The sequence below is a fragment of the Cebus imitator genome, unplaced genomic scaffold (genome assembly GCF_001604975.1).
Source record: "Cebus imitator isolate Cc_AM_T3 unplaced genomic scaffold, Cebus_imitator-1.0 Scaffold110, whole genome shotgun sequence".
Lineage (NCBI taxonomy): Eukaryota > Metazoa > Chordata > Mammalia > Primates > Cebidae > Cebus > Cebus imitator.
In genome coordinates, this window is record NW_016107425.1 from 2,487,608 (window position 1) to 2,501,327 (window position 13,720).

A 13,720-nucleotide genomic window follows, 5' to 3' on the forward strand; every position below is an offset into this window, starting at 1 on the left:
GATGAATACATAAGGGTTCATTACACAGTTTTCTCTACTTGTGTTAACAACAACAACAACAAAAATTTAAGATAAATTAACAAAGAGGTAACCACCTTGTCCGAATATGACCGAGCATTTTCAAGATTCTGGGGAAAGATCTTCAAGGAATGACTCTTGAAGCAATATTCTGTTAAGCGAAAGGATCTTGCATCAGAAAGTCATGTCATCCATTCACAGGCTGCATTGTCCAAAATATATTCAAAAGCAGAATTAGTACCACAAACTCCTGGTGTGAACTCTCACCACAGTATGTAGTCATGCTGCTTTCATTTCTGCCCAATAGGTTCGTGTGACTGTGTTTCCCTCCAAGACTGCAGCTCAGTATTCAGGAGTACCTTGGTGGATCATCCTAGTGGCTATTCTCGCTGGGATTTTGATGCTTGCTTTATTAGTGGTTATACTGTGGAAGGTAAGTCATATCTGGCATTTGAATTTCAGAACATAAACTTCATGTTTTAAAAAATGGGAGTCAGCACTGATAGTGTTTTCTTTTTCATTGCTTCCTTTTTTCTAACATTTTATTATGAAACTCTTTTGACATAGCAAATTTGATGAAAATTTTACAATGAACAGCTGTATATTTACTGAATATTGTATTTAAAGCATATTTGTACACAACAAGTTTCTTAAATGAATTTTGGTGTCTGTCTCACATAATTTAGCATGTTTAGCAAATAACAAGTGTAGATTTTACTACTTTAGCATTTTCTTCACCTAAGATTGAAGTCTGGATCTAAGCCAAATTGTTAGGGTGTCATAATAATCTGAATCTGTATCCCTGCTAATTTCAGTTTCTGTGAAGAATGTTCATAGCAGCCGTTGGAGTTGGTTATGCTTACAAGATTCTGAATAGAAAAGCATGACGTGAATGAGTAACTGTCTCAAAGGGGGGTCACTGTAGCATGTATCAAACCTGAGGAAGGTCTAGGTTCAATATGATGTTCCTCATTAGAATTTGGCCCTTTGACTCAAGTAAAATGTAGTATCTTCCCCTGCTTCTACCAAAGAGTCTACATTATGAAAAACTGTATGAGATGGATACAAATTCCTACTGCCAGAGATTACAACCTAAAAATTTTGGATTATTCACAGTGACAGAGGCTTATAATTCCTTATGTGCAATTCCAAAAAGCTCTGAAAACAAAGTATGTAATGACTTATTTGGCAGAAAAACCTGACGTGATGTGAAGAGAGGCTACTTTAAAGTTTTCATCCTTTGATTAATTTCACTGCAGAAATACTAACATTTTGATTATAGGAGCATTAGGTATGCAGTGTATTACTTTTTTTAAACGCCAAAAATTTTGGATTCTCAAACATGTCCAGTCTGGAGGGTTTTGGATAAACCAGCAACCCCCTAGAATCAAACCATTCTTTTCCTTTCCTTGGATCCAAAAATATAATACCTACAGGTTAAAGATAGTCTTACTTGCAAATATTGGGCATCTGGTTTTGCTTTATTTTTTTCAATTGCATTTTGCTAATTTGAGAAAATTTTCTGATGTCCTCTATTCATGTAATTGAAGCTTGGGAGTCTGCTCATAACAAAACTCCTTCTGGTATGGAGTTTTTAGCCAGTTTTACATCTGATGTTTACCTCAGGCAGTAGGTTCCTCTGGCAAACATAGCCAGTCAATATAAAAATATTTTTTCAAGGAGATGCCTTGAAGAAAAAAAAATTTTGAGACAGGGTCTCACCCCATTATCCAGGCTGGAGTGTAGTGGTATGATCATGGCTCACTGCAGTCTTGACCTCCTGGGCTCAAGCAATCCTCCCACCTCGGCACCCTGAGTAGCTGGGACTACATACCACCACACACACCCAGCTAGTTTTTAAATTTTTTTGTAAAGATGAGGTTTTGCTGTATTGCCCAGGCTAGTCTTGAACTCAAGCAATCCTCCTGCCTAGGCCTTCCAGTGTTGGAATTACAGATGTGAGCCATTGCACCTGGCTTTGAAAATTATTTTGATATCAAAAAATTTAGGGTTTGATATTTGAGGATGATGTTATATTTTCTGGAAGAGGTCATAAGGATGACTTTTCCAGAGTATTTGGCAGCCTTTAAAGAGAGTGAGACAGCAGTGGGTTGACGGTTAAGAAACCTAAAATGTATATAATCTTGGGCAAATCATACCACCTCTCCGGGACCTCTGTTTGCCTCATCTGTTAAGTACGTTGATTGGATTATATGATTTCATTATTTTAGGAGTTTGTTTTTTTTTTTTAAAGCTCTGAGGTATCCAGGCTGTCAAGGGAACTCTAAAATACAAGTTATGCAACCCCACATGAGAAGTATTTTTATTACTTTATACTTTTGCTTATTAAACACAATTATTTAGTATGTTAAAAAGTCATACGATTTTAGGGTCAGAACTACAATCCAGCGGCCCCTAAACTGGAGTTTGTATATCCATGTAGAGGGCAAGGCTAAACTAGGCAGATGGAGACCCCCACTCTTGCAGAGCAGTTCAGATTGTATCCATTTTAAATGTCAGGATTCTGTTTGCAGGTTTAAAAAAAAAAAGTCCCCTGGGGTGGTCTAATCACCTTCATTTTGCTAACAAGGATGCTCATGCCCAGGGATATTAAGAATGTTGCCAAGTTGGAGGCAGGACCAGGCCTCTTGGTTCCTAGTTCATTCTGCCCACCCTATTTACTAGCACATATTATTGAAAGCTGCCCAACAACTCTGTATTGATAGAAATGTTCTGGAGCTGTACCATCCAATACGGTAGCCAATAGTCACGTGTGGCTATTAGGAACTTGGAATATGGCTGATTCAATTGAGGCATAGTTTTAAATGTAACTTAATTTCTATCTGAATAGCTGCATGGAGCCAGCAGCTCCCATATATCGTACAAAGTGAATCTAGACTTTACCTTCATGAGCTGCTGGACTAGGAAGCAGAATGTTTCGGGAGAGATTTTATTTGACCAGGTTAAATTTTATAAAAGGCAGTTCCATGGCCTTATGAACTAGATAAAAGTAAACAGGAAAAGTTCTCTATCATCGAATGAAGGAAATTATAGTAGAAAGTAGAATTATACTTATACCCATTTACAGTGACCTAACCTGAGAAGCATGGGGTTCCTACCATTTAAGGGTTATATGGTACTCAGAATTTGGGAAAATGACAGCAATCATTCTTTCATGATGGTGTATTGGAATTTGTATTGTGATTCACCCCACAGATGCAAAGGCCTCAAGTAAATGGCATTTGTTCCATAAAATTTACTGTAAAAGGCAGAAAAATACCCACAGTATATCTATATTTTATTTGGACTTGGACTAACTTTTACTTAGAGAATTTATTTTCTAACCTTTGTCTCAATAAACTGCATCTTTTGCCTCTTTTGGAGTTCATATTCTCCTGTAAGAATAAACTACCCAAAGCTACAATCAGCAGTGTATATAAGTTTTCCCTGTGATTTTTATCCTCAGGATTTCTGTTACAAAAAAAAAAAATCAATGAGCCGACTAGTGTCATCCATATGTTTTTGACCAGAGATATATGGTGATAGTGTGTTGAATGTGACAGTGAAACAATGCAGTAGCTGTTTACTGCTGGTTGACTCAAAGTGGTCTGTTTGTAAACAAGCCTCAAGTAGAAAGCAGATTAAAATCTGAGACGTTCTGTTGTTTAGCTGTTATACACGAAACTGTAAAATTGACTAAATACCTTGCTTCCTTGTAGTGTGGTTTCTTCAAGAGAAATAAGAAAGATCATTATGATGCCACATATCACAAGGCTGAGATCCATGCTCAGCCATCTGATAAAGAGAGGCTTACTTCTGATGCATAGTATTGATCTACTTCTGTAATTGGTAATTGATCAATGTTTTTTAATTGCTAGCTGTGGGACCTGCTATGGTTGTGGTGGCTAACTTTAAGAACAACAGCTTGCTGTGTGTGTCCCATTAACAGATGTTTCCAAATGTCCACACTGGCTTGCCTTGCTTGGATTTATTTCATTTCACTTGAAAGCTCAGTTTTTTTTTTTGTTTGTTTTTTTAATGCACAAAGAATCTTTCATTGCAGGTGTGTTATTTTGTGTTCTTGTTAAACGTCACCCACAGCAATGGAGAAAATTGCAATATTTATACACACAAAAAGGTTTTTAGTCTTTCATAGTAACCCAGTTTGCCATGTGTTATTAATTCAGTATGTAGCATCCTACTAAGGAGTTCAAAGATGCATAAGAAATCATTCCAGATTTCTTGTTCATTTTGGAATTTCCCACAGATGGAAGCTGTGTTGACCGCCTAATTAACCTGCTGCATGTTGGAAATGTGTTTCTCTTCATGAGGCTTCCTCACTGTCATCTTTTTGTTCTCCTTGCTATAAAGTCATGGGGAAGGCTTGGAATGCTTTTTACTGTTGCTCAGGAATCATTTTATGCTAGCTAAGCATGCACCTTTCATTTCCTGCATATCTCCTACAGGTCAAAGACCATTACAACAATCTATGATTATCAGCATGACGGGCTTTGTGGCCAACTTTAGAAGATGACTCTCTACCAAAGTTACCTTACATATAAAAATTCTAGTACAGAAATGCCCTCAACAGTTTTTATTGCGATATGTTGTGATGGAGTTTGACCATGTTTCATGTATCCAAAGATTTTATCCAACCTTGAGTCTCAGTTGATTTTAAATTTGTTTCCCTTATTTGTGAATCCATGGAAATAGGAATTGCTGGTGATTCCTTTCACCATTTATGTGGGCATGAGAGGACAGAATTACTCCTGTAATCCCTTTCCATGGCACTGTCACAGTGAACCACAATATTGCCATTTCAGCTTTACATTATCATCACCCTTAATTTCCTTCTTTGTTTAAATGGGGCAGGCAGCAGTCATATTTTGTAATAAATATATAAGTACTTTGGCCCCCCCTTTTTTTTTTGCATAGAATAATAAATCCATGTAGTAATAACCTGGAACAAAATACCTTAGTCCATTTTGCCTACTGATTTAGTGATAACTATGCATGTAATTTTATCTTGTCCCATGGCATTTTTATAACATCATTCAAAATTAATGTGTTTATTATGTGACATCAACAGTAACAGGACATTTATCAGCCATTAATATCTTTCTCATTCTTTTAAACTGCATTTTAAACACTTTTTAAAAAATTCATTAAAAATTTAATCTCAATTCAAATTTATTCAGCTATCTCAGTAAAAATATACTTTGGATCAGATTGGATATTTAAGTGAAATATATACACACATGTACACATGAACAATTTAAAGGTAAATGTGTTTTTGCAAGAGAAATTAGGGTGTCATCTGAAATTCAGCATAGTGATACATTTCTCAGGTCCTATGCAGCACATGATTTTTATTGCAGGACACAGTTACTATGTGATTTATTAATGAAATAGCTTAATTAGAAGCACACCAGCAAATCCAGGTGACATAAATTACCTCCTACCTAATAGGAGAAGTGATATGTATACTAGAGCCTCAAAGGAGAGAAAAAGATTATTAAATTGACCTGTTGGAACACTGGCATATTCAAATAGTAATTTGAAAAATACTTGTGGCATGATTTGCATTTTAGTAGTGGGAGAGGGGCATGAAATGATCTTTGGTTTATGCCTTTAAAAAATTATTCCTAAAATGATATTCTAATCTGATAATTAGGTCTTTTACATATAATATTGTCATTACTTTTAAATATGGAAGCACTGTTTTCATAAAATCTTGTTAGTAAAGAGGTAGCCTACATTGTTACAAAATGTAAAGAGAAGATGAAAATGGACTTTTCTTCCTGTTTTACAGCGGTTCTTCTCTTCCGTTGATCCCCACTGGCTCTTATTTCATTTCAACCTCTTATTCTTTCTTAAAAGAAAACCGTGTCTTTTCCCTTTAGTCCAAAGGTAAACATAGCTGAACAGAAAGCTTAGACATTCCTATTTAGTGCACCTGCTTCTTTGTGAGATTAATTAATTTCTCTTTCTCCTCCTCCTCCAGTGTGGATTCTTTAAACGCTCTAGGTACGATGACAGTGTTCCCCGATACCATGCCGTAAGGATCCGGAAAGAAGAGCGAGAGATCAAAGATGAAAAGTATATTGATAATCTTGAAAAAAAACAGTGGATCACAAAGTGGAATGAAAATGAAAGCTACTCATAGGGGGGCTCTTAAAAAAAAAAAAAATGCTTCACAGTACCCAAACTGCTTTTTCCAACTCAGAAATTCAATTTGGATTTAAAAGCCTGCTCAATCCCTGAGGACCGAATTCAGGGTGACTACACATAGTACGAACCTACAGTTTTAACTGTGGATATTGTTATGTAGCCTAAGGCTCCTGTTTTGCACAGCCAAATTTAAAACTGTTGGAATGGATTTTTCATTAACTGCCTTAATTTAACGTTCTGGGTTGCCTTTGTTTTTGGTGTGGCTGACTTACATGTGCTGGGAAAGGGCCTGCTCAGTTGCACTCAGGTGACATCCTCCAGATAGTGTAGCTGAGGAAGGGACCTACACTCACCTGCACTAACAGAGTGGCTGTCCTAACCCCGGGACTGCTGTGGCAGACATCCTTCACGTTAGCTATCTCACATTACAAGACTACGCCATTGGGGTAGTTGTATTTCAATGTAAAGCTCTGTCTTAAACTAAATGTGCAATAGAAGGTGATGTTGCCATGCTGCCGTCTTTTCCTGTTTCCTAGCTGCGTGAATACTTGCTCACGTCAAATGCATACAGGTTTCATTCCCCCTTTCACTAAAACACACAGGTGCAACACACTTGAATGCTAGTTATACTTATTTGTATATGGTATTTATTTTTTCTTTTTCTTTACAAACCATTTTGTTACTGACTAACAGGCCAAAGAGTCTCCAACTTACCCTTCAGGTTGGTTTAAGCAATCAGAGCATGGGAGGTCATCACTTTGACCTAAGTTATTTACTACAAAAAGAAAATCTTTATCAATGTACCAGAGAGTTGTTTTAGTAACTTCAAATTAAAACCTCTCCTTCATGACAGCCTCCACCCCACAACCCAAAAGGTTTAAGAAGTATAATTATAACTGTAAAGATGTTTAATTATTTCAGGCATTGGATTTTTAGTTTAGAACACTGTGTGATGTCTCTGGATTTCATACTATAATATTCAGGAATTCAAGGAGAAAGTGGGTTTGTTCACTGAACTCTAGTGCAGTTTACTCACTGCTGCAAATACTGCATATTCAGGACTTGAAAGAAATGGTGAGTGCCTATGGTGGATCCAAACCGATCCAGTATAAGACTACTGAATGAGTATCTGCTACCAAAACAGTGATTCTAGTCAGAGCATCATGGCTTTCATGTTGTTAAATGTTACTGGAACCATTTAATCAGTGAGTCGATGTTCTATTTTTTGTTTTGTTTCCTCCCCTATTTTTATTCCCCAAATTACTTTGGGGCTAATTTAATAAGAACTTTAAATTGTTTGTTTTAATTGTAAAAATGGCAGGGGGTAGAATTATTACTACTCTATTCAGTCTCTATTGAACGTATAGATAAGTGATATGGGGAGCAGCAGCAAACAGGTGCTAATTTGTTTTGGATATAGTATAAGCAGTGTCTGTGTTTTGGAAAAGAAAAAAAAAAAAACAGTTCAGAAATCTTAAACCTTAAGATACTAAGGACGTTGTTTTGGTTGTACTTTGGACTTCTTATTCACAAAAATAGTTTTACAAACTACATTTTGTTTACAAATGTTTCTGTAAAACAGGTTATAACAGTGTTTAAAGTCTCAGTTTCTTGCTTGGGGAATTTGTGTCCCTAATATGTTTAGATTGCTAAGGAGCTGATATTTTGACAGTGTTTTTAGACCTGTGTTATAAAAAACAAAAAAAGTGAATGTCCTTGAAAGGGTGTTGGGAGGGGGGATTCAACAAAGAAACAAGGATGTTACGGTGTGTACAGTTGTTAAAAATGTCATCTCAAGTCAAGTCACTGGTCCGTGTGCATTTGATACATTTTTATACTAACTAGCATTGTAAAATTATTTCATGATTAAAAATTACCTGTGGATATTTGTATAAAAGTATGAAATAAATTTTTTATGAACGTGTTCATTGTTTCAAAACACAGCATTGTATATGTGAAGCAAACTTTAAAATTATAAGTGACAACCTGAATTGTCTTTCTGTTTATTTCATCAAACCAAAGTTCAATTTTTTTAGTGTCTTATGTAATCTCAGATCAGCCAAAGATATTAGTGCCAAAGCAATGGGATTGAGGGTTTTCTCTTTTTGCTGTTTAGTTGATGCTCGTGTCTTTAATTTTACTACTTTATAAGTAAAAAACCTATAGGTATTTAAGAACCTGCAAATTGGGAGTTATCTTTGCATTGAATCTTTCACTTCAATACCTGTGCTTATGAGGATAAGGTATTACTTAGCAATGATAACAAGGCATTAAAAAAAGTTCTAATTGCTAAGCTGCTTCCTTCTTAGAACACATGAGAGCAGACCAGTTGTGACATGTATATTAATCACCAGGACTGGTTTGGCAGAATTAACTGTCAAAATATTTTCTTTAGCAAAAGATTTCATTTAGATTTGAGCAGTTTTATGAAACTTTTCTAGCTGGATTATCACAGCCCAATACAACCAAATAAAAAATATATACATATATAATGCCTAGACAATATAGTGTGCCCTGGCCTGAATAAATGTCCACTGTATTAGGTAATAGCTTTCCACTATACTTGACTTTACATAAAATCTTAGTCTTCTTGGTTCTTTGAAGATCAAACAGGTATTATCACCCAAAGAAATATGTGATTGGTATTTGTTAATGATTTGGGCCAGCGGCTATGAACATTTTTAGCCCCAGTTCACCTATCGGATATACCCAGATTAAATCAGTACAATATGTAATCATAACCTCATTGAGCTTAGCTGTGGTTTGACTAGGGCTATGGCATAAATGACACAGACTGAAGTCATGGCCCATCCAGTCACACTGCCTGTGATTCCAACACAAGGTAAGTGTTTCCTCTCAAAAAATATAGAATGCCTACCAGCGATAGTGGTATTACTACATGGTTATCCCTGGATCTATTTGGATTCATAGAGGAAATCACTGCAAACATTGATACTTCATTATTGGTTGCAAATTAGTTGCTGCAAATTCAGTGTCATGCATAGTTACGGCTTATGCTTTTCCCTTGTGGCTGAGAATATTCTAGCATGTGGTATAGTATAGGTGGGGAGTGCTTTAAAAATTGTCTACCCTGCCAGCCATGGTGGCTCATGCATGTAATCTCAGCACTCTCGGAGGCTGAGGATCCTTGAGAACACAAGTTGAGATCAGTTTGGGCAACATGACGAGACCCCATCTCTACAAAAAATTTAAAACTTAGCCAGTTGTGGTGGTGTGCACCTGTAGTCCCAGCCGCTCAGGAGGCTGAGGTGGGAGGACTGCTTGAGCCCAGGAGTTTGAGGCTGCAGTGAGCTATGATTGTGCCACTGTACTCTAGCCTGGGCAATGGTGAGATCCTGTCTTTAAAAAACTGTCCAAACCAGGGAAGTAAGGATAAGATCAAGCCTTCTACCCTAAATAAAAACATCTTAATGAGAAACTGGTCTGTAGCACACTAACCCACAATAGGACAATGTGGGAAGACAAACAGGGATTGAAAGACTTGTTTTCAAGGAGGGAAAGTGTCGCTGTTGGTGGTTGGGTTCCACATAAGTACGTCCACGGGCTGAGAATACAAATGTTGAAGAATTGTTTGATCAACTTGGATAACGTAATGTAATGATTAAAGGCAGTTCCTCAAGACCAAGAGACAGGGTCTAACCACATTGAAGGCAAGGGTCAAAGAGATGGAGAAAAGGAACTTCAGAATGATTTCAAAAGAGTGGCTATTGCATGCTAGTGGGCATCTGTTCTTCCCGTAGTTATGATTACAGTCAGTAGCCAATAAATGCTTTTTCTCTCCTGTACCTTAAAACAGGTTTTGCCAGCTCCAAAAGGCATCTCATCCAGCTGTTGGAAGATGGGAGAGCTGTACACTAGTAGCTGAGGCCAGGTCTGAGAAAGTGCTACCAACAGATCTCATCTAGGAGGAAAATCATGAGGGGATTCGTAGCCAAATCCTGACTTAGGGTAAACAAACTATAAAAAACCAGAGGAAGGAAACTGGTGTGGCCCAGTGCGGGTGGACCAGGTACCACAAAGGGCAAAACTAACAGGTAATGGCTGACGATTACACCAGAGTGAGGGAGTCAAGTGGTCAAGTGCAATTTCTGTAGCAGCCAGCAAAGCATAAGTGCCTCAGTTTTCTCTTGCCCTTGTCCTGGAGCCATTTCTCAGTTATGCTGCCTGTGCTGGGGTCATAGGCACTGTGATAATAATCACAGTTCCATGCTAGAAGTCAGATAAATTTCTTACTATTCAGCCTTCTAAAACATCTGTCAAAAATCTCAAACTACAGGGTCAGAGTGTGCTGTCTTTGTTATCTCAAAGCCTAGCAATTAAGTTTTCAGTTCACCAATAAGATTTAAGTGAGTGTTAAGCTCCCATTAATGTTGAAAGGGATGTGGTTTAATCACTATTTTCCATTTGGAAGTAAACAGATGTTTAGGGATGTTAAATTAGGCTCTGGGGATATACATAAGACATTGGCTCTGACCTTTTATAGGAAGCATATAATCTAAAACTACAGATGGTATTGACAAGCATAAGTGAATTCACTTTATAGGTAGCAGAATCTAAACCCTTGAATTAAGATATGAATGGTTGACATATAAATTCAATACCTGGCTGGGTGCGGTGGCTCACACCTCTAATCCCAGCACTTTGGGAGGCCGAGGCAGGCGGATCATCTGAGGTCAGCTCGAGACCAGCCTGACCAAATGGTGAAACCGCATCTCTACTAAATATTAAAAAATCAGCCAGGAGTGCTGGCACATGTCTGTAATCCCAGCTACTTGGGACACTGAGGCAGGAGAATAGGGAGGCAGAGGATGTAGTGAGCCAACATTGCGCCACTGCACTCCAGCCTGGGCAACAAGAGCAAAACTCTGTCTCAAAAAAATAAAAATAAAGTCAATACCTAATCCTTTGTGGGCGAAACTTGCCCCTACAACAACCACATTCCCCGAAGATTCAGTCATTCTCAACCTGGTCTACACATTTAGATCACCAAGGAAATACATACATATTTTTTAAATCCTGATGGCTGGACAATCTGCCACACTGACTATATGAGAATCGAGTGTGAGACCGAGGGCATTAGCTTAGCGCTGCCTAAAGCTCCCCAGCTGACTTGTAAAGTGCAGCCAGGATTGAGAACTGCTTTAGAGATTACTGGATGTCATGAATATTTATCAAAATAATATGCTCACTGTGTGGAATGCCTTGTTCCTGTTTGTGGTACTTTCACTGCACCAGTAACAGGAGCTGAGACGCTAGAGGTGCATTTGCCATGGGCATGGAGGCAGCTAAACAGTGCATAAGGGCATGGCTCTGGAGCCACACTGTGAGTGTGAATTAGCTTCACCTCTTAGAATGTAACTTTGGGTGGGTTACTGATATCTCTGTGCCCAGTTTCTTGGCCTATAAAATAAAATCACAAGCATTCCCATACACCAATAACAAACAAAAAAACCAAATCATGAGTGAACTTCCATTCACAATAGCTCCAGAGAATAAAATACCTAGGAATATAACTAACAAAGCATGTCAAGGACCTCTTCAAGGAGAATTACAAACCACTGCTCAAGGAAATAAGAGAGGACACAAACAGATGGAAAAACATTCCATGTTCATGGTTAGGAATAATCAATATCATAAAATGGCTATACAGCCCAAAGTAATTTACAGATTCAATGCTATTCCATCAAGCTACCATTGACCTTCTTCACAGAACTGGAAAAAACACCTTAAACTTCATATAGAACCAAAAAAGCCCACATAGCCAAGACAATCCTAAGAAAAAGGAACAAAGTTGGAGGCATCACACTACCTGACTTCAAACTACACTACAAGGCTACAGCAATCAAAACAGCATGGTACTGGTACCAATACAGAGATATAGACCAACGGAACAGAACAGAGAACTTGGAAGTAATGACACACATCTACAACCATCTGATCTTTGACAAACCTGACAAAAACAAGGAATGGGGAAAGGATTCCTTGTTTAATAAATGGTGTTGGGAAAACTAGCTAGCTATATGCAGAAAGCTGAAGCTGGATCCCTTCCTTACACCTTATACTAAACTCCAGATGGGTTAAATATTTAAACATAAGACCTAACATCATAAAAACCCTAGAAGAAAACCTAGGCAATACCATTCAGGACACAAGCACAGGCAAGGACTTCATGACTAAAACAACAAAAGCAATGGCAACAAAAGCCAAAATAGAAAAATGGGACCTAATTAAACTCAAGAGTTTCTGCACAGCAAAAGAAACAATCACTAGGGTGAACCAGCAACCAACAGAATGGGCAAAAATTTCTGCAAGCTACCCATCTGACAAAGAGCTAATATCCAGAATCTATGATAGTAGATTAAGAACTAAAGCAGATTTACAAGAAAAAAAAAACAAACCCATTCCAAAGTGGGCAAAGGATATGAACAGACACTTTTCAAAAGAAGACATTTATAAGGCCAACAAACAAGAAATGATCATCATCACTAGTCATTAGAGAAATGCAAATCAAAACCACATTGAGATACTATCTTGTGCCAGTTAAAATGGTGATCATTAAATCAGGAGACAGATGCTGGAGAGGATGTGGAGAACAGGAACACTTTTACACTGTTGGTGGGAGTGTAAATTAGTTCAACTATTGTGGAAGACAGTGTGGCAATTCCTCAAGGATCTAGAACTAGAAATACCATTTGAACCAGCAATCCCATTACTAGGTATATAACCAAAGGATTATAAATTGTTCTATTATAAAGGCACATGCACACATGTTCATTGCAGCACTGTTTACAATAGCAAAGACTTGGAACGAACCCAAATGTCCATCAATGATAGACTGGACTGGGAAAATGTGGCACATATTCACCAAGGAATATTATGCAGCCATAAAAAAGGATGAGTTCACGTCCTTTAAAGGGACATGGATAAATCTGGAAACCATCATTCTCAGCAAACTGATAGAACAGAAAGCCAAACACTGCATGTTTTCACTCATAGGTGGGTGATGAACAATGAGAACACGTGGGCACAAGGAGGGGAACATCACACATGGGGGTAGTTCAGGGGGGTTGGGGCAGGGGAGGGGAGGGACAGTAGCGGGGTGGGGGTGGGTAGGTTGGGGAGCGATAACACTGGGAGAAAAGCTTGATGTAGGTGATGGAGGGATGGAGACAGCAAACCACTATGGCATGTGTGTACCTATGCAACAGTCCTGCAGGATGTGTACATGTACCCCAGAGCTTAAAGTACAATTTAAAAAAAAGTATAAGGATGGGGACCACTGAGTAGATATCTTTTACAATTTTATTGATAGCCCTCAAGTCCTGAACAAATCTATGTTTCTTAGTCCCAAACTTCTGAACCAGCAGAATAGGTGTGCTATATGAGAACCAGTAAGGCCTAATGAGTCCTAACTGAAGGAAAGCACACGGCAGAGTTTGGATGTCCCTTCTCACTTGTTGGCTTAACAGGGATTGTTTTAAGCATGGCTGCATTGTTCCCACCTGTACCT

The 13,720-nt window shown here is 38.0% G+C and overlaps 1 protein-coding gene and 1 long non-coding RNA gene across 4 annotated transcripts in view; one reads left to right on the forward strand and one right to left on the reverse strand.

The window, feature by feature from the left end:
- The window catches only part of ITGA6 (integrin subunit alpha 6), an 80,956-nt gene extending 72,751 nt beyond the window's left edge, over positions 1-8,205 (forward strand). For 2 of the 3 annotated variants that reach the window (XM_017538224.2, XM_037741902.1), the window contains 2 exons: positions 326-451; positions 6,023-8,205. In XM_017538224.2, coding sequence (XP_017393713.1) covers positions 326-451; positions 6,023-6,184 — 288 coding nt within the window. In that variant the 3' untranslated portion in view covers positions 6,185-8,205. Of the gene's footprint in view, positions 1-325; positions 452-3,737; positions 3,868-6,022 lie in introns of all 3 variants that reach the window. The other variant, XM_017538225.2, reaches the window with a different exon arrangement.
- Positions 5,195-6,023, reverse strand: LOC108310982. Its single transcript, XR_001827998.2, has 2 exons — positions 5,587-6,023; positions 5,195-5,554 (listed from the first exon to the last, which is right to left on the reverse strand). It is a non-coding gene; the product is annotated as an uncharacterized LOC108310982 (long non-coding RNA).
- Positions 8,206-13,720: the final 5,515 nt, after the last annotated feature.